Source organism: Macaca thibetana, chromosome 16, assembly GCF_024542745.1.
Source record: "Macaca thibetana thibetana isolate TM-01 chromosome 16, ASM2454274v1, whole genome shotgun sequence".
Taxonomy (NCBI): domain Eukaryota; kingdom Metazoa; phylum Chordata; class Mammalia; order Primates; family Cercopithecidae; genus Macaca; species Macaca thibetana.
Window position 1 is genome coordinate 33,347,101 of NC_065593.1, and position 22,776 is coordinate 33,369,876.

Consider the following 22,776-nt stretch of genomic DNA (forward strand, 5'->3'; position numbering starts at 1 on the left):
GTGCCACTGCACTCCAGTCTGGGCGTCAGAGTGACACCCTGTCCCCCCCCCCCCAAAAAAAGGAAAAGATTAAAGATGACTATTAAAATATGCTGGGAAAGATGTACATGCACATGTGTGTATGCTTTAAGACAGAAAACACATAAACGGCACATGCACACAGTAATGAGAGAAGTTAAAAACAAAAGTAGGGTTGGGTGCAGTGGCTTACATCTGTAATCCCAGCACTTTTGGTGGCAGAGGTGGGTGGACCACTTGAGGTCAGGAGTTTGAGACCAGCCTGGCCAACACAGTGAAACCCCGTCTCTACTAAAAACACAAAAATTAGTTGGGTGTGGTGGTGGTGCACGCCTGTAATCCCAGCAACTTGGGAGGCTGAGGAAGGAGAATCGCTTGAACACAGGAGGCGGAGGTTGCACTGAGCAAAAATCATGCCACTGCACTCCAGCCTGGGTGACAGAGCGAGATTCCATCTCAGAAAACCACCACCAAAAAACCCAAAACTAAAGTAGTTTGTGGCGATCAAACAGTACTATAGCTTGATAGTGATGGTAGTTGTATGACTCTACATGGAATCCACTGCACAGACATATACACACACAAATGAGTGCATGTAAAAACTGGTGAAAACTAAGTAAGGTCAGCAGACTAGTTGATGGCATAACACCATTTTTCAATTTCTTGGTTTTGATATTGCCCTACAGTTATATGATACATGACCACTGGGGGAAGCTGGAGGAGTGGTTCAAAGAACTCTGGGTACTCTTTTGCAACTTCCTATGAATCTACAGTCACTTCAAAAAAAATTTGTTTAATAGAGAAAAAAGAGCCAAGTGCAGTGGCTCATGTCTATAATTCCAGTAGTTTTGGAGGAATGCTTGAGCCCAGGAGTTCAAGAACAGCGTGGGCAACACAGCAAGATCTAGTCTCAACAAAAATAAAAGTTAGCTGGATAAGGTGACACATGCCTGTTGTCTTAGCTACTCAGGACACTGAAGCAGAAAGACTGCTCGAGTCCAAGTCTGAAGTTACAGTGAGCTATGACTGTTGATATGGTTTGCCTCTGTGTCCCCACCCAAACCTCCTCTTGAATTGTAGCTCCCATAATTCCCATGTGTTGTGGGAGAGACCAGGTGGGAGACAATTGAATCATGGGGGTGGTCTCCCCAATACTGTTCTTGTTGTAGTGAATAAGTCTCATGAGATCTGATGGTTTTATAAGGGGTTTCCCCTTTCATTTGGCTCATTCTGATTTGCCTGCCACCATGTAAGATGTGCCTTTTACCTTCCACCATGATTGTGAGGCCTCCCTAGCCACGTGAGTCCATTAAACCTCCTTTTCCTTTAAAAATTATCCAGTCTCAGGTATGTCTTTATCAGCAGCGTGAAAATGAACTAATAAAGTAAATTAGCACCAGCAGAGTGGGGAGCTGCTATAAAGATACCTGAAAATGTGGAAGCGACTTTGGAACTGGGTAACAGGTAAAGCTTGGAACAGTTTGGAGGGCTCAGAATAAGACAGAAAAATGTGGGAAAAGTTTGGAACTTCCCAGAGACTTGTTGAATGGCTTTGATCAAAATGCTGATAATGATATGGACAGTGAAATACAGGCTGAGGTGGTCTCAGATGGAGATGAGGAACTTGTTGGGAACTGAAGTAAATGTGACTCTTACTATGTTTTAGCCAAGAGACTGGTGACATTTTGTCCCTGCCTCAGAGATGTGTGGAACTTTGAACTTGATGGAGATGATTTAGGGTACCTGGCAGAAGAAAATTCTAAGCAGCAAAGCATTTTAAGAGGTGACTTGAGTGCTGTTAAAAGCATTGTTTTATTTATTTTATTTTTTATTTTTATTTTTTGAGATGAAGTCTTGCTTTGTCACCCAGGCTGGAGTGCAGTGGGGTGATCTCAGCAGTGCAGTGGGGCAATCTCAGCTCACTGCAGCCTCTGCCTTTCAGGTTCAAGTGATTCTCCTGCCTCAGGCTCTCAAGTAGCTGGGATTACAGGCGCCCACCACCAGGCCTGGCTAGTTTTTGTAGTTTTAGTAGAGATGGGGTTTCACCATGTTGGCCAGGCTGGTCTCAAACTCCTGATATCAAGCAATCCACCTGCCTTGGCCTCCCAAAGTGCTTGGATTAGAGGCATGAGCCACCGCACCCAGTCGGCATTCAGTTTTAAAAGAAAAAAAGAGCATCAAGGTTTGGAAAATTTGCAGCCTCAGGATGTGATAGAAAAGAAAAACCCATTTTGGGAGAATTGCAAGCCAGCTGCAGAAATTTGCATAAGTAATGAGGAGATGAATGTTAATCTCCAAGACAATGGAGAAAATGTCTCCAGGGCATTTCAGAGAACTTTGTGGCAGCCCCTCACATCACAGGTCCAGAGGTCTATGAGGAAAAAATGGCTTTGTGGGCTGAGCCCAGGGCCCCCCTGTTGTGTGCAGACTAGGGACTTCAACCCGTGTCCCAGCTGCTCTACCCATAGCTAAAAGGGACCAAGGTACGGCTCAGACAATAGCTTCAGCGGCGGCAAGTCCCAAGCCTTAGCAGCTCCCACGTGGTGTTGAGCCTGTGGGTGCCCAGAAATCAAGAACTGAGATTTGGGAACCTCTGCCTAGATTTCAGAATGTATGGAAATGCCTGGATGTCCAGGCAGAAGTCTGCTGCAGGGTGGGGCCCTCACGAAAAACCTCTGCTAGGGCAGTGTGGAAGGGAAATACTGGGTTGAGGCCCTTACACAGAGTGCCCACTGGAGCACTGCCTAGTGGAGCTATGAGAAGAGGGCCACTGTGCTCCAGACTACAGAATGGTAGATACACCGAAAGCTTGCACTGTGTGCCTGAAGAAGCCACAGACACTCAACGCCAGTCTGTGAAAGCTGCTAGGAGGGAGGCTGTACCCTGCAAAGCCACAGGAGTGGAGCTGTCCAAGACCATGGGAACTCACCTCTTGCATCAGCATGACCTGGATGTGAGACATGGAATCAGAAAAGATCATTTTGGAGCTTTATGATTTGACTGCTCTGCTGGATTCCAGACTTGCATGGGGCCTTTAGCTCCTTCATTTTGGCCAATTTCTTCCATTTGGAATGGTTGTATTTATCCAATGCAAGTACCCTCACTGTATCTAGGAAATAACTAACTTGCTTTTGATTTTACACATTCACAGGCAAAAGGGACTTGCCTGGTCTCAGATGAGACTTTGGACTGTGGACCTTTGAGTTAATGCTGAAATAAGACCTTGGAGGACTGTTGGGAAGGTATGATTGGTGTTGAAATGTGACGACATGAGATTTGGGAGGGGCCAGGGGCGGAATGATATGATTTGGCTATGTCCCCACCCAAATCTCACCCTGAATTATAGTTCCCATAATTCCCATGTGTTGTGGGAGGGACCTGGTGAAAGACAACTGAATCATGGGGCCAGCCAGTTCCCCCATAGTGTTTTCATGCTAGTGAACAAGTCTCATGAGAGTTGATGGTTTTATAAGGTGTTTCCCCTTTCTCTTGGCTCTCATTCTCTCTTGTCTGCCACCATGTAAGACATGCCTTTCACCTTCTGCCATGATTGTGAAGCGTTCCCCAGTCATGTGGAACTACGAGTTCATTAAACCTCTTTTTGCTTTATAAATTACCCAGTCTCGGGTATGTTTTTAATGGCAGCATGAAAACAGACTAATACAATTGTGCCATTGCCCTCTAGCCTGGGTGACAGAGACCTTGTCTCAAAATAAAATAAAAAAACAAAATAAACAAAAAAAAGTAGCAAAAACTTTAATAAGAAATTGCCTGAAACACACTTATCTATACAGATTTGTGAAAACCATATAAAATATTATACATACATTAAACAATATTTTTCTACATGTATAGCACACAAAACATTTTTCTAACTACTTTTATATTTATCATTATTTTTTAAAAATTTTTTGAGAGATGAGGTTTTGCTATGTTGCCCAGGCTGGTCTTGAACTCCTGGCCTCAAGTGATACTGCTACCTCAGCCTTCTAAAGTGCTAGAATTACAGGTGAGAGCCACCATGCCCAGCGTTTTTTTTTTTTTTTTTTTTTTTTTTTTTTTTTTTCCCCTGAGACAGAGTCTCCCTGTCACCCCGGCTGGAGTGCAGTTCAAGCAATTCTCATGCCTCATCCTCCCAAGTAGCTGGGATTTACTGGCATGCATCACCACACTCGGCTAATTTTTGTATTTGTAGCAGAGACAGGATTTCGCCATGTTGGCCAGGCTGGTCTCGAACTACTGACAGTGATCCGCCCATCTCAGTAACCCAGAGTGCTAGGAATTACAGGAATGAGCCACCATGCCCGGCCCTATCACATATTTTTAAGATCTTACTATGTTGCTTTTACATTTGTTTTCACTATCCTCATAACATCCCCACGAGGAAATACAGAATAACCCTCATTTTAGAGATGGGAAAACTAAGGCTCCAAAAGGATGAAGTTCCCTGCCACAGCCTACAGTAAGCAGGTGAAAGAGGCTGGTAGAAAAACATGTATTATAGAATCACAGAGACACAGGAATCTAAACTTAGCTCTACTACTAGCTATGTGACTTGAGCCAGTTGCTCAACTTTTCTGAGTCTGTTTCCTCATTTGTAAAATGCTATTAATACAATCACTTCGTTGGAATGTCGTAAGGATTTAGAAAGATACTACTTAAATGTATAGTATAATGCTTTGGCACAGGGTTAAGTGGTTCTGATGTTCTTCTCATAACCTTCTTATGTAGACTTTGGGAAAGTCCAGGAATAATTCTTTGTTAGCAGGTTTAATTCTGAGTCCATCACACGACAAAATACTTCTGTTTTACTATTACTTACCTAAAACAAAGCCAACCTGAATGGCTTTTTCCTTTACTGCAGCATCTGATTCTGCTATATAAGAGCACCGCCTACTGAATGAGTAGGCCAAGACTGAAGCAACTTTAACACCATGATCCATCAAAGCCTGAAAACAATGATGAAGCAAATGTCTGTAAGAAAAGAAAACGATTATTTTATAAAGGTAATTTATTTTTTTCCTTTTAGAAAGTGCTAACTGCTTCTCTTTTAAATAATAGCATCATTATTTTCCAGGATGGAATAAGATAAAAAGCATTTTGCCTTATCAATTATGAGGCCATAATTCAAAATTTAGCCTAACCTCTTTACTCAGTGGATAACTGAGTGATCCTACAACATTCAGGAAAAGTACACAATGTGTAACTTGATGACAAAGAAGGATGAAGTTAACTTTTAAAATCGGCTTTAAAAACCAAATTATAATTCACAATAAAAAGGTACATAACCCAATTTTTAAAAGGCAATGAAGATAGAAGAGAGATTTCTTTTCTTTTTTTTTTGAGATGGAGTCTCACTTTGTCATCCAGGCTGGAGTGCGGTGGTGTGGTCTTGGCTCATTGCAACCTCTGCCTCCCTGGTTCAAGCGATTCTCCTGCCTCAGCCTCCCGAGTAGCTGGGACTACAGGCGCGGGCCACCATGCCCAGCTAATTTTTTGTATTTTTAGTAGAGACGGGGTTTCACCGTGTTAGCCAGGATGGTCTCAATCTCTTGACCTCGTGATCCACCCGCATCAGTCTCCCAAAGTGCTGGGATTACAGGCGTGAGCTACCGCGCCCAGCTGATATGAACAGATGTTTCTCCACAAAAGATATACAAATGCCAATAAATATGAAATAAGAAGCTCAACATCATTAATGATCAGGGAAATGCAAACCAAAATCATAATGAGATACCCCTTTATACCCAATATAATTTTTTTAAATATGCATTTATTTATTTATTGAATTTATGTTTTAGAGACAAGGTCCTGCTCTGTCACCCGTGCTGGAGAGAAATGGCATGATCATAGCTCACTGTAGCCTTGAACTGGTCTCAATTAAGATCCTCCTGCTTCAGCCTCCAGAGTAGCCGGGACTATGGACGCCCATCACTGCACCCTACTATAATTTTTTTTGAAGTGTTGTCATGAGGTGAAAAAATGGGAATCCTCATACATTGGTGGTGGGAATATAAAATGATACGTCTGCTGTGAAAAGCAGTTTAGCGGTTCCCCAAAAAGTTAAACATAGGGTTACCATATTATATACTCAAGAGAATTGAGTATATACGCAAGAGAACTGAGACTATATAAACACACACACAAAATATTGCCCAACCACATTCACAGCAGCATTATTCATAATAGCCAAAAGGTGGAAACAACTCAAATGTTCATCAACAGATGAATGGATAAGCAAAATGTAGTATTATCCGTACAATGGAAAATTATTCAGCCATTAAAAAGGAAAGTAGTACTGATGCAAGCAAAACATGAATGAACCTTAAAAACATTATGCTAAGTGAAAGTGTCAGTCACAAAAGACCATACAGTATAAGACTCAATTTATATAAAATATCTAGACTAGGCAAATCCATACAGACAGAAAGTAGATTAATGGTCAGCTAGAAACTGAGGAAATAGGTACTGTTAACTGAGGAAATGGTCAGCCAGGGTAAGAGGAAATGGAGTGACTGTTAATGATTTCTTTTTGTGGTGACCAAATTTTCTAAAATTAGACAGTGGTGATGGTTGCAAAATCTTGTAATAGTTGAGTGGTAGAATTTAAAATGGTGATTTTTATGGTGTGTGAATTACATTTCAATAGAAAAAAACCTTTTAAACAAAATTGTAAATAACAGAGTCACTGCTTTGGATAAAGGAAAAAAAGGTCAAATTACATGCTTTTAGTTTCACAAATACATAAAACACTTACCAAAAGATTTGGATTTGGTGAAAGATAACCTAAGAGATGAAAAAGAGGTATTCCACTAAATCTTTACAACAGCCATGTTTAAAACTACCTAGAGAGATTCAAACCCCCAAAGTTATCCTTTCTTTAGAGTAAGGAATGTTTTTAAAAGTTTTTCTAGTCTTCTTTTACCAAAATGAGAAGTTCTTATTTATTAGATTTTTTTTTTTTACAGACTAACTTTAATCAACTAATCAAGAAGTTTCTCTATAGTCTTAGTACACAGGCCACATTTCAAAGTTACACCTGAACACTGAAATCATGCTATTTACTTACTTGTTTATTTATTTATTTATTTTGAGACGGAGTCTCACTCTGTCACCCAGGTTGGAATGTAATGGCGCGATCTCGGCTCACTGCAACCTCGGCCTCCTGGGTTCAAGCGATTCTCCTGCCTCAGACTCCCAAGTAACTGGGATTACAGGCATCCGCCACCATGCCCAGGTAATTTTTTTTTTTTTGAGACAGAGTTTTGCTCTTGTTGCCCAGGCTGGAGTGCAATGGCGCGATCTTGGCTCACTGCAACCTCTGCCTCCCGGGCTCAAGTGATTCTCCTGCCCCAGCCTCCTGAGTAGCTGATAGTACAGGCATGTGCCACCACGCCCGGCTAATTTTGTATTTTTAGTAGAGACGGGGTTTCTCCATGTTGGTCAGGCTGATCTCGAACTCCCGACCTCAGGTGATCCACCCACCTCAGCCTCCCAAAGTGCTGGGATTACAGGCGTGAGCCACCGTGTCTGGCCTAAATTTTTATATTTTTAGTAGAAATGAGGTTTCACCAGGTTGGCCAGGCTGGTCTGGAACTCCTGACCTCAGGTGATCCACCCACCTTGGCCTCCCAAAGTGCTGGGATTACAGGTGTGAGCCACCACGCCCAGCCGACTTACTTGTTTATTATCTTATCATCCCTCTCGAAAATACAAACTCCATGAGGAAGGGACGTTGTAGATCCTACTCACTGCTATGGCCCCAGCATCTAAAACAGCATCTGGAAAATGTGATACATATACACAATGGTGTACTATTTAGCCATAAAAAAAGAACGAGATCCTGCCATTTGCAACAACATGGATGGAACTGTATGGTAAGTAAAATAAGCCAGCCAAGGAAAGAACAACTTTGCATGTAGTCACTTATTTGTGGGAGCTAAAAATTAAAATAATTGCATTCATGGATATAGAGAGAAGAAGGATGGTTACCAGAGGCTGGGAAGGGTAACTGGGAGAGGGGGGCAAATGAAGATGGTTAATGGGTACAAAAAAAAAGAAGAATGAATAAAGCCTATTATTTGCTAACACAACAGGATTATAGTCAGAAATAATTTAGTTCTACATTTTAATAACTGAAAGAATGTAACTGGATTGTCTGTAACACAAAGGATAAATGCTTGAGGTGATGGACACCTCATTTATGTTGATGTGATTATTACACATCGCATGCTTGTATCAAAGTATCTTAACCCATAAATAAATGCACCTACTATGTACCCCTGAAAACTTAATGGCAGTTAAACTTAGGGAAGAACACTAAACAGAACAGCAAGCAGGCCAGGCACGGTGGCTTACACCTGTAATCCCAGCACTCTGGGAGGCCAAGGCAGGTGGACGGCTTGAGCTCAGGAGTTTGAGACCAGCATGGGCAACATGGCGAAACCCCGTCTCTACTAAAAATACAAGAAAATTAGCCAGGTGTGGTGGCACATGCCTGTATTCCCAGCTACTTGGGAGGCCGAGGTGGGAGAATTACCTCAGCCCTGGAAGTCGAGGCTACAGTGGGCCATGATCTTGCCACTGCACTCCAGGCTGAGTGATAGAAGAGAGACCCTGCCTCCAAAAAAAAAAAAAAAAAAAACCACAAAACAGCAAGTACAATGAAAAGCCAGATCTGTAGCTAATACTACTTACTACATGATGATACTTACAACAGGAAGATGAATTCAATCTCCCTTTCTTGAACTCAAAAAGCTAAACTGTCAAAGTGTTAACTTTCCAAAAGTGATAGGAGGAGGCAGAACAAATGATCTTCTTTTTGTCGCCAAGCTTCTGTTTGGGTTGTACAATTAGTGCCACAATATTTTTACTATATTCTCTATGATGCTGGCAAAGACTCCTTGAGTTGTCTTAAATTGCTTTCAAATTCTAATTCTAGGTATATATCTAATAGATATGTATACATATGTTCACCAAAAAACATTTACAAGAATGTTCAGGGCAGCATGAGTTATAATAGCTAAAAACTGGAAGCAGACCAAATGTTCATCAATAATAGAATGAATACTATTTTGATGTAATAAAACACCATATATATACAGCAACGAGAATGAACACACTGTATTTGCACGTAACATAGGTGATTCTCATAAAACAATACTGGAGAAAAAAAAAGCCAGACACAAAAGGGCACAAACTGTATATTTTATGTAATATATTCTAAAACACATAAAATTAATCTAGTGGTTACCCTAGGGGAGGGGAAGTAGTGACTGGAAACAGGTAAGACAGGGGTTCTGGTAGCAACTGCAAATAAATATAATTCATAGTGAAATAATACCAGGTATATGGAAAAACTAATTGAGACAATTTCTCAATGAAACAATGTTATAGATTTATATTGGTACTACACTTATGAGGCAAAATTATTTTATCCACTCTAAATTTTCTGATACAATCATATTTATGAAATAATTTCTAAACTATATAAGAAATTAGTCAAAAATAAACATAACTTCATGCATTAACAAGAGGTGTAGTGGAATTTTAAAAAACAAGTAACTTAAAAATGAATTTATGTTCCAGCACTTTGGAAGACTGAGGCAAGGGGATCACTTGAGTCCAGGAGTTCAAGACCAGCCTGGGCAACATAGTGAGACCTCGTCTCTACTAAAAATAAAAAAAGTTAGTTGGGTGTGGTAGCATGTGCCTATAGTCCCAGCTACGCAGGAGGCTGAGGTGGGAGGATGGCTTTGAGCCAAGGAGAGTTTCAGTTTGCAGTGAACTACGAACATGCCACTGAACTCCAACCTAGGCAACAGAGCAAGACCCTGTCTCCAAAAAAAAAAAAAAAAAAAGTATGGAAAACAGTATGACAGTTCCTCAAAAAAACTGGAAACAGGAGTTGGGTGCAGTGGCATAGCGCCTGTAGTCCCAGCTGGCAGGGAGGCTGAGAAAGAGGATCCCTTGAGCCCAGGAGTTCGAAGGCAGCCTGTACAGCATAGTGAAACTAAGTGTCTTAAAAAATAAACAAATAAAAATAGAATTACCATATAATCCAGCAATTCAACTTCTGGGTATATAACCAAAATAACTGAAGGCAGGGACTTGAAGAGGTATTTCTACACTCATGTTCACAGCAGTATTATTCACACTAGCCAAAAGGTAGAAAGAACCCAAATATCCACTGACAGATGAATAAACAAAATGTGGTATATGCACGCAATGGAATATAATCTAGCCATAAAAAAAAAAATAAAATTCTAACTTGTGCTACAACATAGATGAACCTTAAAAACATGATGCTAAATGAAATATAACACACACAAAAGGATAAACATTATAGGATTCCACTTATATGGGATATCAGAGCAGTTAAACTCATCTAAAGTACAATGGTGGCTACACAGGATAAGGGGAAGAGGGAATGGGGAGTTACTATTTAGTGGGTAAGGAGCTTTTGTTTAGGGTAATGAAAAAGTTCTGGAAATAAATGGTGTTGATGGTTGCACAATGTGAATATACTTTTCTTTTTTTTTTTTTTTTTTGAGACAAAGTCTTGCTCAGTCGCCCAGGCTGGAGTGCAGTGGCGCCATCTTGGCTCACTGTAAGCTCCGCCTCCCGGGTTCATGCCATTCTCCTGCCTCAGCCTCCCAAGTAGCTGGGACTACAGGCGCCCACCACCACGCCCAGCTAATTTTTTGTATTTTTAGTAGAGACGGGGTTTCACCACGTGAGCCAGGATGGTCTCGATCTGACCTCGTGATCTGCCCAACTCAGCCTCCCAAAGTGCTGGGATTACAGGCGTGAGCCACTGCACCTGGCCCACAATGTGAATATACTTAATGCCACTGAATTCGGTTAAAATGGTAAATTTTGTGTTATGTATATTTTACAATTAAAAAAAAAAGAATTTACCTTTTATCCAAAGCTCTCAGTACTTTAGCAAAAACTTCCAATTCACAAAATTCACTGCCCAGTTGACATAATCGTCCCTGTTGGTAAAGCTGAAATAAAAAACAATTGATTATGACTTAAAAGTTTTGCAATTTAATTCTCATTTTTACTTTAATCATATTTGATAAATGTAACTTGATTAATTTCAGAAAAGATGCTTAAGAGAAATGTAACACTAACAAATTTCTGCAATTGATACAAAAATATTTTAATAGTAGTATATAATCGTTACAAATTGGTATTTGTAAACCACCTAGAACAGTACCTGGAACATGGCAAGTACTACAAAGCGCTGTATAAATATGTATTTATTAAATACAGATAAAAATCATTAAAGAAATGTTAAACTGTTAGCTTTTTTACTTAAAACTGGAGAGCCAATGTAAAATTATCAAAATAATAGCAAAAACAGAGCTGGTCAATACGGCCACCTCAAAAATCTCAGTTCAGTCCTGGGTATAACATTTCAAAAACACACCAATAGTAAAGCATGTCTATAGTAATACAGGATGGCAGGATTTCTAATCATGTCATAATCGTTTATACATTCTGACTTTTTAGAACTACAATTTAAAATAACATTTTAAGGCTGAGTGCTGTGGTTTGAGCCTGTCATTCCAGCTACTAAGGAGGCGAAGGAGGGAGTATTGCTTGAGGCCAGGAGTTTGAGACAGGCCTGGGCAACATAAAAAGATCCTATTTATAAATATAAATAAATTTATAAAATATAAACTGCACCTGTAGTCCCAGTTATTCGGGAGGTTGAGGCAAGGGGACTGCTTGAGCCCAAGAGCTGGAGACCAGCCTGGGCAACAGAGTGACACCCTGTCTCTACAAAACAGCCTGGGTGAGAGTGAGACCTTGCCTCAAAAACATAAATAAATAAACAAAAAGACAAATACTATGTCCCTCCCTGCAACCCACCTCAATGTCACCAAATGCTTTTTTTCTGAGACGGTGTCTTGCTCTGTTGCCCAGGCGATACAATACCAACAGTGTGTAGTGGTGCAATCTCGGTTCACTGCAACCTCTGTCTCCCGGGTTCAAGCAATCCTCCCACTCAGGATCCCTAGTAGCTAGGATTACAGGCACGCATCACCACGCCTAATTTTTTTTTGTATTTTTAGCAGAGATGGGGTTTCACCATGTTGGCCAGGCTGGTCTTGAATTCCTGATCTCAAGACCAAATGCTTCTGAATTTACATGTGCTATATAAATAATACAGTGCCCTAGAAAGCAGGATTTATTTGACTTTATATTACAGACACTTAACAGCTCAGTTGATGAGAACATGGGTTTCATAAAGAGGACAAGGTCCCTCTCAAAATGGGCCAGTTTACTTGGTGCACAGAAAACATAAAAAAACCTGAGCACACTCTTGGGCATAAATCACTAGTCACAATGGAGGTCAGGTCAAATTAGGTAAATATATTAATCCAAATCCATAATGACTACTTCAAAAAATATATAACTGCTACAGGGGACAGGGGACAGGGACCACCACATGCTCAGGAAGGAAAGGCAGCAATGTTATCTTCACGTAATAGTTAGACATTTATGTTAACGTTAAAACCTTCATCAGGAAAGATTTGTTATTCATTTATTTATTTATTTATGGTCTTACTCTGTCACCCAGGCTGCAGTACAGTAGCACAATTATAGCTCAATGCAGCACTGCAGTCTCGAACTCCTGGGCTCAAGTGATCCTCCTGCCTCAGCCTCTCTGAGTGCTGGGGTTACAGGTGTAAGCCACTGCGTTCAGCCTATATTTGCTATTCGTATAGAGGACTTTGTTTTCTGCTACAGAAAAGTAAGAGTTTCTGGGAATGCATCCTGTAAAATTCACTACTATTAATTGCTGTCTTATTTACTTGACAACCAAAACAGAATAACTCAGGGAAAATAAAGCTGAGAACTTATGACCACATTCTCGTAACATGGGCTTAACAAGGGGATAAATTTCTGATTTGTGACAGAAGAATTATCACAATAAATATAAACACACACTCCAAAAACACTAAGATAAAAATCTTCGCTTCTTACCAAAATGACTGACTCATCATTATCAAACTTAAGGCTTAGAATTTCTTTTTAAAAATAGAATAAATAGGCTGGGCATGGTGGCTCACACCTGTAATCCCAACACTTTGGGAGGCCAAGGCGGGTGGATCACCTGAAGTCAACAGTTCGAGACCAGCCTGGCCAACATGGAGAAACCCTGTCTCTAATAAAAATACAAAAATTAAACAGGCCCGTGGTGGCGGGCACCTGTAATCCCAGCTACTCAGGAGGCTGGGGCAGAGAATCGCTTGAACTCAGGAGACAGAGGTTGCAGTGAGTCAAGATCATGCCACTGCATACCAGTCTGGGTGACAGAGCAAAACTCTGTCTCAAAAAAACAAAAAAAGAATAAACAAAAACAAGTTATACAACTACTTTGCCTAAAAACAAAATTTATGTTATTTTATAATTCATCGTATTCCTTTAATGACTAAAAACTGGTGTATCCTACTAAATGAGATTCTATATTTGGCTGTTTAAATTTTCTTTTTCTTTTTTTTGGGGGGGCGGGGGAACAGAGTCTCTCACTCTGTCCCCAGGCTGGAGTGCAGTGGCATGATCTCAGCTCACTGCAACCTCCGCCTCCCAGGTTCAAGTGATTCTCCTGCCTCAGACCCCTGAATAGCCTGGACTACAGGCACGCGTCACCACGCCCAGGTAATTTTTGTATTTTTAGTGCAGACAGGGTTTCCCCATTGTTAGCCAGGATGGTCTCGATCTCTTGACCTCGTGATCTGCCCACCTCGGCCTTCCAAAGTGCTGGGATTACAGGTATGAGTTTCTCTAGTTAATAAAATAGGATGACATTTAAATTGTGGGGCAAGGGTAATTTGTTTCAACTCATCCTTACCAAGTTTATCTAAAAAATGCAAAGTAATTTTTTTTTTTGAGATGGAGTTTCGCTCTTGTTGCCCAGGCTAGAGTACAGTGGCATGAACTTGACTCACTGCAACCTCCATCTCCCAGGTTCAAGTGATTCCCTTGCTTCAGCCTCTGGAGTAGCTGGGATTACAGGTGCCCGCCACCACACCCAGCTAATTTTTGTATTTTTAGTAGAGACGGGGTTTCACCATGTTGGCCAGGCAGGTGATCCACCTGCCTCGGCCTCCGAATGTGCTGAGATTACAGGTGTCTGCCACTGTGCCAGGCCTGAAATTAATACATTTTTATGAATTAAAGGGGTTTTTGGATACCAATCCAGAATAAAAATAGCTTCTAATCATACAGAGATCTTTTATGTGTCAGGCACTGTTCTCAGTGCTTTTCATAAATTATTCATTCTATCCTTTTACAGACAAGGAAACTGAGGCATTCACAGTTAAATAACCTTCTCAAAAATCACAAAATTAGGATAGGGCAAAGCAGGAATCTGACCCAGGCAGTTTGTCTCTATATCCATGTTCTTAACAACTTACCCTACATTGCCTCTTGAAGATAATATAAAAGGAAATTTTTTAAAGTATTAAATGGACAATTTAAAATATTTTTATAGAAATGATAGAAGATTTAAAGGTTAATCCCCTCATAGATTCATACATCTTATGAAACAGAGCTTAGAAAAGAGGAAACTGATGCTTTGTGTTCCGGTAATGATTCTCATATAAGATTTTTAAAACTTATTTTAGTTCATTACAGTGTTTATATTATGTACCCGTAGCATAATGAAGCTATTAAAGGGCTATATCAATTACTTTTCTAGAAGTAGGCAAATTATCTCCCACCAGAGATAAAAACAGACAATAAAAATACAATTAAAACAATATTATACAGGTATGAAGACAGACCAACCAACAGAACAAAATGCAATGTTCAGAAACAGACCTTAGTGTATATAAAAATTAACGTATGACAAAAGCATTTTAAGACCACTGAGGAAAGAAAAAAATTGCTTAATAAAGAGTTCATAAAAATGGGTAAACAAAGATGCCTACCTAATAAAATGTAACAAAAATGAATTCCAGATTTATCAAAATTCTAAATGGAATAAATTGTATCAGAGCCTTATTAAAAGCTACCTGCTAACATTGCCTTGCTAAGCACTACATCACGGGTAAAATTCAAGATCAGCCTGGCCAACATGGTGAAACCTTGACTGTATCAAAAAAACAGAAACTGGCCCGGCATGGCTGCGTGTCCCAGCTACCTGGGAAATTAAGGCACAATAATTGCTCGAAGTCAGGAGGCAGAGGTTGCAATGAGCTGATATTGTGCACTGCACTCTAGCCTGGGTGACACCGAGACTCTGTCTCAAAACCAACCAACCAACCAAAAAACACCTATGGTCTAAGAAAACCTGAAGGCACATAATTGCATGCACACACTCACATATACCAATGAAACCTGTGCATCTCATTCATGTTTGGAACTCTCTCAGAGACTCTTTAAATAGCCAAAAACTTCAGAAATGAAAAGGGGTTGTTATCAAGGAAAAATGACCATGCTAAATGAAGTGAACAAGTTCCTGAAAAGTGTAATAAAATTCCACCTTTGCTTCTGAATTGTATATCTACATTATATATGCATCATATAAGAACCTGAAATAATACAATGTTTATATATATGTATAGGATTTATATCTCAAATATTTCACCTAGATTACTGTAAAAGTTTGATAGAATTAGTCTCTCCACTACCACTTGTCTCCCTCAAAATCACTGTCCACACAGTAGCCAGAATCGTAAAAAAAAAAAAAAAAAAAAAAAAAGAAAGAAAAACTCGTATCATGCCATTCTCTTGTTTAAAACCTTTATTTAAATGGCACCCTCACTGTAGAACAAAACCCAAAATCTGTAATGTTACCTCTGAGCTCCTAAAAGCCACGTGACCCCTGCTTTTTTTTTTTTCGAGATGGAGTTTCGCTCTTGTCACCCAGGCTGGAGTGCAGTGGTGCCATCTCGGCTCACTACCTCTGCCTCCCAGGTTCAAGCAATTCTCATGCCTCAGTCTCTCGAGTGGCTGGGATTACAGGCACCCACCACCACGCCCAGCTAATTTCTGTATTTTTAGTAGAAATGGGGTTTCACCATATTGGCCAGGCTGGTCTCGAACTCCTGACCTAGGTGATCCACCTGTCTCGGCCTCCCAAAGTGCTGGGATAACAGGTGTGAGCCACCATGCCTGGCCTTTTTTTCTTTCTTTTTCTTTTTCTTTTTTTCTCCCTGGGAGACAGTCTGGCCTCTGTCTCACAAGCTGGAGGGCAGTGGCATGATCATGGCTCACTAGAGCCTCAATCTCCTTCCTGGGCTCAAGCAATCCGCCCACCTCAGCCCCAGATAGTAGCTGGTACTACAGGCATGCACAACCATGCCTGGCTAATTTTCCTATTTTTTGTAGAGACTGGGTCACACTATGTTGCCTAGCCTGGTCTATGAACTTGGGCTCAAGTGATACTCCCACCAAGGCCTCCCACAGTGCTGGGAAACAGGCACGAGCCACTGCCTCCGGCCTTGATGCCTGCCTATATTTCTGACCTCATTGTTTACTATTGTTTCTCCCTGTCTCCTACATTCCTGCCACCTTAGGTTTCTTTTGGCTCATAATTTTTGCACACATATGCTACTACCTCTACATGAAGCACTGGTAACATGATTCTTTGCCTAGTTAGTTTATAATTCATCCAAATCCTCTCAACTACTATGTCACTTCCTCAGAGATCTTCCCCTGACTCGGCAATCTAAATTGTGTCCTGTTAAACTTTCTCATGACACACTGTTTTTTTACCTCCATGGTAACATCAAGACATGCATGCATTCACTTAAACAGTCATTTGTTAAATATATTATTCCATCACACTCTACATTCTATGAGGTGACCATAGTTACCACTATATTCTCAATACCTAGCACAGTGCCTAGTACAAGATATACATTCAATATTTTCTTTTTAAAAAAAAATATTTTGGGCCAGGCGCGGTGGCTCACGACTGTAATCCCAGCACTTTGGGAGGCCAAGGTGGGTGGATCACGAGGTCAAGAGATTGAGACTATCCTGGCCAACATAGTGAAACCCCATCTCTAGTAAAAATACAAAAATTAGGCCGGGCGTGGTGGCTCACGCCTGTAATCCCAGCACTTTTGGGAGGCCGAGGCGGGTGGATCATAAGGTCAGGAGTTCGAGACGAACCCGGCCAGCATGGTAAAACCCATCTCTACTAAAAATACAAAAATTGGCCAGGCGTGGTGGTGCGTGCCTGTAGTCCCTGCTATCAGGAGGCTGAGGCAGGAGAATTGCTTGAACCTGGGAGGCGGAGGTTGTAGTGAGCCCAGATTGCACCACTGCACTCCAGCCTGGGCAACAACAGTGAAACTCTGTCTCAAAAAACAACAAAAACAAAGAAATCATCTGATGTCTAGATTTGCTTCCAAATGCCACATGAAAGGGGAAAGTGAATGGGAGAACAGATTCAGTAACAAGACTGGCCAAGAATTGGTAACTGTTAAAGCTAGGTGACAGACAGGAATCCATTATTCTATTCTATTTTTGTACGTATTTAATTTTTTTAAAAAAGAAAGTCTTACAAATGTATCCTTTACCTCTAACATAAAAGACTATGTTTCATTTAACAAACATGAGTTATTGTCACTTACATGATTCATTTATTACTATCCTCTGATCTCAAAACTCATCTGAAGGCTGGCATGGTGGCTCACACCTGTAATCCCAGCAATTTGGCATGCAGAGACGAGAGGATTGCTTGAGACCAGGAGTTTGAGATCAGCCTGGGCAATGTAGCGAGACCCCTGTCTCCACAAAAAATAAAAAATTAGCCAGACATGGTAGTACATACCTGTAGTCCCAACTAATTGGGTGGCTGAGATGGAAGGATCACTTGAGCCCTGAAGGTCGAGGCGGCAGTGAGTCATGACTGTACCACTGCACTCCAGCCTGGACAACACAGCAAAATCCTGTCTCAAAAACAAATAATTTTAAAAAGTAAAAAACTCATCTGCGGTTGGGCGTGGTGACTCACACCTGTAATCCCAGCACTCTTGGAGGCCAAGGTGGGAGGATTGCTTGAGACCAGCAGTTTGAGGACAGCCTGGACAACGTAGGGAGACCCCCATTGCCACAAAAAATTTAAAAAATTAGCCAAGTGTGACGGCGTGTGCCCCAGGTACTTGGGAGGCTGAGGCAGGAGGACTGCCTCAGCCTGGGAGGTTGAGGTTGCAGTGAGCCATAACTGCTCCACTACACCAGAGTCTGGGCGACAAAGTGAGATCCTGTTTCTGTGGGGAAAAAAATTCATCTGAAATGTACTCTGAAAAAAATTATATTAGAATATTGATATTCCTTTTCTTTGTACTTTATACCTTACAATTAAGGTCTTTTATCTGTTGTTGCTTCTTTAAAGTGTTATTTCAGAGAATATTCAAATAAAAGGGCAACCCTTTACTAAAACTTAAATATACTGTCCGTTTATGATGATGATGTCACTAGGTCAATCATCCATGAAACAAGAAATCAGGAGTTTTTTCCCCCAATGGTTAAAATAACGAACTTATGTGTATTTACCGAGATGCTCCAACTCTATAGCTCACTTTCTAAGTCAATGGCATAATTTTCTTTTTTTTTTTTTTTTTTTTTGAGACGGAGTCTGGCTCTGTTGCCCGGGCTGGAGTGCAGTGGCCGGATCTCAGCTCACTGTAAGCTCCGCCCCCCGGGTTTACGCCATTCTCCTGCCTCAGCCTCCCGAGTAGCTGGGACTACAGGCGCCCGCCGCCTCGCCTGGCTAGTTTTTTGTATTTTTTAGTAGAGACGGGGTTTCACCGTGTTCGCCAGGATGGTCTCGATCTCCTGACCTAGTGATCCGCCCGTCTCGGCCTCCCAAAGTGCTGGGATTACAGGCTTGAGCCACCGCGCCCGGCCATAATTTTCAAAATAGTATGACTGTGTTAGTGGTAGGAGATGTTACCATAGCACAAATGGAAATTCAAAACAAAAATCTAGTTAGATGTAAAGCCTAGCCGGCGATAGATAACCAGTCATACATAACACAATATATACCAACAATCTCTATATTTGGGATAAGTTTCTCAGCTTCTCTTCTTGAAGCTTCACTACCAATATGTGGTGAAAATCAAAAGTGTTTCCATGAGGCAGAAGGAGAGGGCAGTATGGCTATAAGAAAACACTTTCTGCTGGGCACAGTGACTCACACCTGTAATCCCAGCACTTTGGGAGGCTAAAGTGGGCTGATCACGAGGTCAGGAGATCAAGACTATCTGGAAAACATGGTGAAACCCCATCTCTGCTAAAAATACAAAAATTAGCTGGGAGTGGTGGTGCATGCCTGTAATCCCAGCTACAAGGGAGGCTGAGGCAGGAGAAATGCTTGAACTAGGGAGTCAGAGGTTGTGGTGAGCCAAGATCGCGTCACTGCATTCCAGCCTGGTGACAGATTAAGACTCCATCTCAAAAAAAAAAAAACACTTTCTGTCTCTATAAGAAAACTCATTCTGTATTCTAGATAAGGAACTGTAAAACATTTGTTTCCTCTGATTTCAGTATTTAAAAACATTAGTTTTTAAAAACATTAGAAAATGTAGGGAATTTAATAAAGAATTGCTCAATGTTACCATCTACAGAGGAAAATCACTGTCAACATAATGGCACACTTCTTTTCAGTCCTCCTTTTCTTATTGATTTGCAAGAGTTTTGAACATGCTTAATAAACTTTAATCCTCTATTATATAACAGATATATTTTTTCTCACTACACATTTTTAACTTTTTTAACTTGGTTCTAAGAACTGTTCTGGGGATTCTGATTAAGTTCACACTGAATATACAGATTCTGGGAAAAGTTACATCTTTAAAATCCCAAATCTTCCAATCTAGGAACAAAATATTGTCTCTTCTACATTTATTGAAGACTTCTGGGTGTCTTTTTACTCCTTGAGGTGTTTTTTTATTATTATTATTATTATTATTTTGAGATGGAGTCTCACTCTGCCGCCCAGGCTGGAATGCAGTGGCCCAATATCGGCTCACTGCAAGCCCGGCCTCCCGGGTTCAAGCCATTCTCCTGCCTCAGCCTCCCAAGTAGCTGGGACTACAGGCGTCCACCACCACGCCCAGCTAATTTTTTGTATTTTTAGTAGAGACGGGGTTTCACCATGTTAGCCAGGATGGTCCTGATGTCCCGACCTCGTGATCTGTCCGCCTCGGCCTCCCAAAGAGGTGTTTTATTATTTTGAGTCAGATATAATCCTTCCTATATTGCACACAGAAAAACTGAATTTTTAATTATAAACATGTAATCAACCCCTTTACCGAATTATCTTACTGTTATACTTTTTCAGTTGACTTTGCTGGCTTTTTACTAATTTTAACTGTACAGGTTAGCACCTCAAGAATGTTGAATAGGGCCGGGTGCGGTGGCTCACGCCTGTAATCCCAGCACTTTGGGAGGCTGAGGCAGGCAGATCACGAAGTCAGGAGTTCGAGACTAGCCTGGCCAACATAGTGAAATTCCCGTCTCTACTAAAAATACAAAAAATAGTCAGGTGTGATGGCACGCGCCTGTAGTCCCAGCTACTCAGTAGGCTGAGGCAGGAGAATAGTCTGAACCCAGGAGGTGGAGGTTGCAGTGAGCCAAGACTGCACCATTACACTCCAGCCTGGGCAACAGAGTGAGATGTCATCTCAAAAAAAAAAAGAAAAGAAAAGAAAAAAAAGAATGAAATGCTGAATATGTAGTATACAGTGTCAGAAATAAGTCTGAAAGTCTTCACTTAAAAGCCCAGGGAGTCGATTCGAAATGGAACGCTACACGGATGTGTCTTGGCATAAGACAGTGCTATTCTGAGGGTGCTGTAACAGCTTCCAGCAGTGCTTGGGTGTTGATATCCTGCCCCTGACGCTATGCAGCACCTGAAGCCCAGTGAGCTTGGAAGCTATCCAGAAGAATTTCAGTATTTGCTACAGTAACCTCATCAGTCTGCCAAGACAGCAATGCAAGCGGCCAAGAGGGTAAGCATTCGACTTCCACCTGAAGTAAATCGGATATTGTACGTAAGAAATTTGCCATACAAAATCACAGTTGAATCAATGTATATTTGGGAAATATGGACCTATTCATCAAATCAGAGTAGGGAACACACCTGAAACTAGAGGAACAGCTTATGTGGTCTATGAATACATCTTTGTTGCCGAGAATGCTTGTGATCACCTACCGAGATTCAATTTTTGTGACAGATAACTTGCGGTTTTGTACTACAATGCCAACAGGGCAGTTCAGAAGATGGACACGAAGGAGGAGGAACAGCTGAAGCTTCTCATGGAGAAATATGGTATCAAGATAGATGCACCAAAAGAAATGTTGTTTTCCACATTTTTATTTTGAGGCCGGGCGCGGTGGCTCACACCCGTAATCCCAGCACTTTGGGAGGCCAAGGCAGGTGGATCACCTGAGGTCAGGAGTTTGAGACCAGCCTAATATGGTGAAACCCCGTTTCTACTAAAAATACAAAAAATTAGCTGGGCGTGGTGGCGGGCACCTGTAATCCCAGCTACTCAGGAGGCTGAGGCAGAAGAATCACTTGAACCTGGGAAACGGAAGTTGCAGATGCCACTGCACTCTAGTTTGGGCAAAAAGAGTGAAATTCCGTCTCAAAAAAAAAAAAAAAAATAGAGCATATATGTACAAAGTAAAAAGCAACTGCGATCCTACCCCTTGAGTAAACACCATTAAACTTTTGTTGTGTTCCCCTATATTCTTCTTTCAATGCAAATGCATAAATATACATGTTTTCCCCATATTTAAAAAAAAAAAAAAAAAAAAAAAAAAAAAACACAGGCATGGTGGCTCACGCCTATAATTCCAACACTTTGGAAGGCTGTGGCAGGAAGATCACTTGAACCCAGGAGTTCAACACCAGCCTGAACAACGTGGCAAAACCTCATCTCTACAAAAAATACAAAAATTAGTTGAGCATGCAGTAAACACCTGTAAGTCCCAGCTACTAGGGAGGACCACTTGAGCCTAGGAGGTAGAGGTTGTATTGAGTGGTGACTGCACCACTGCATTCCAGCATGGATAACAGAACAAGACCCTATCTTAAAACAAACAAACAAAAAACCCACAATGGGCCGGGCGCGGTGGCTCAAGCCTGTAATCCCAGCACTTTGGGAGGCCGAGACGGGTGGATCACGAGGTCAGGAGATCGAGACCATCCTGGCTAACACGGTGAAACCCCGTCTCTACTAAAAAATACAAAAAACTAGCCAGGCGAGATGGCGGGCGCCTGTAGTCCCAGCTACTCGGGAGGATGAGGCAGGAGAATGGCGTAAACCCCGGAGGCAGAGCTTGCAGTGAGCTGAGATCCGGCCACTGCACTCCAGCCCGGGCGACACAGCGAGACTCCGTCTCAAAAAAAAAAAAAAAAAAAAAAAAAAAAAAAACCCACAATGGTGGCTAGGCAAAGTGGCTCATACCTATAATGCCAGCACTTTAGGAAGCCACAGCAGGAAGACCGCCTAACGCTGGGAATTCAAGACCAGCCTGGGCAACAGAGCCAGACCCCACTTCTACCAAAAAAACAGGAACAAAACACACACATAAGATGATTCTATTCACATTTTTCTCTTTTGAGACAGGGTCTCACTCTGTAGCCCAGGCTGGGGTGCAGCCGTGCAATCCCAGCTCATTGCAACCGCCACCTCCCAGGTTCAAGTGATTCTTCTGCCTTAGCCTCCCGAGTAGCTGGGATTACAGGCACCCGTCACCACGCCCAGCTAA

General features: G+C 41.4%; 1 protein-coding gene and 1 pseudogene across 2 annotated transcripts in view; one reads left to right on the top strand and one right to left on the bottom strand.

The window, feature by feature from the left end:
- The window catches only part of APPBP2 (amyloid beta precursor protein binding protein 2), a 76,514-nt gene that overhangs the window by 43,087 nt on the left and 10,651 nt on the right, over positions 1-22,776 (bottom strand). Inside the window, exons 2-3 of one of the 2 annotated variants that reach the window (XM_050764603.1) lie at positions 10,939-11,027; positions 4,841-4,992 (exon numbers count right to left, since the gene is read on the bottom strand). In XM_050764603.1, coding sequence (XP_050620560.1) covers positions 4,841-4,992; positions 10,939-11,027 — 241 coding nt within the window. Of the gene's footprint in view, positions 1-4,840; positions 4,993-5,376; positions 6,805-10,938; positions 11,028-22,776 lie in introns of those variants that run through there. The other variant, XM_050764604.1, reaches the window with a different exon arrangement.
- On the top strand, positions 20,991-21,381 carry LOC126939465 (splicing factor 3B subunit 6-like; annotated as a pseudogene).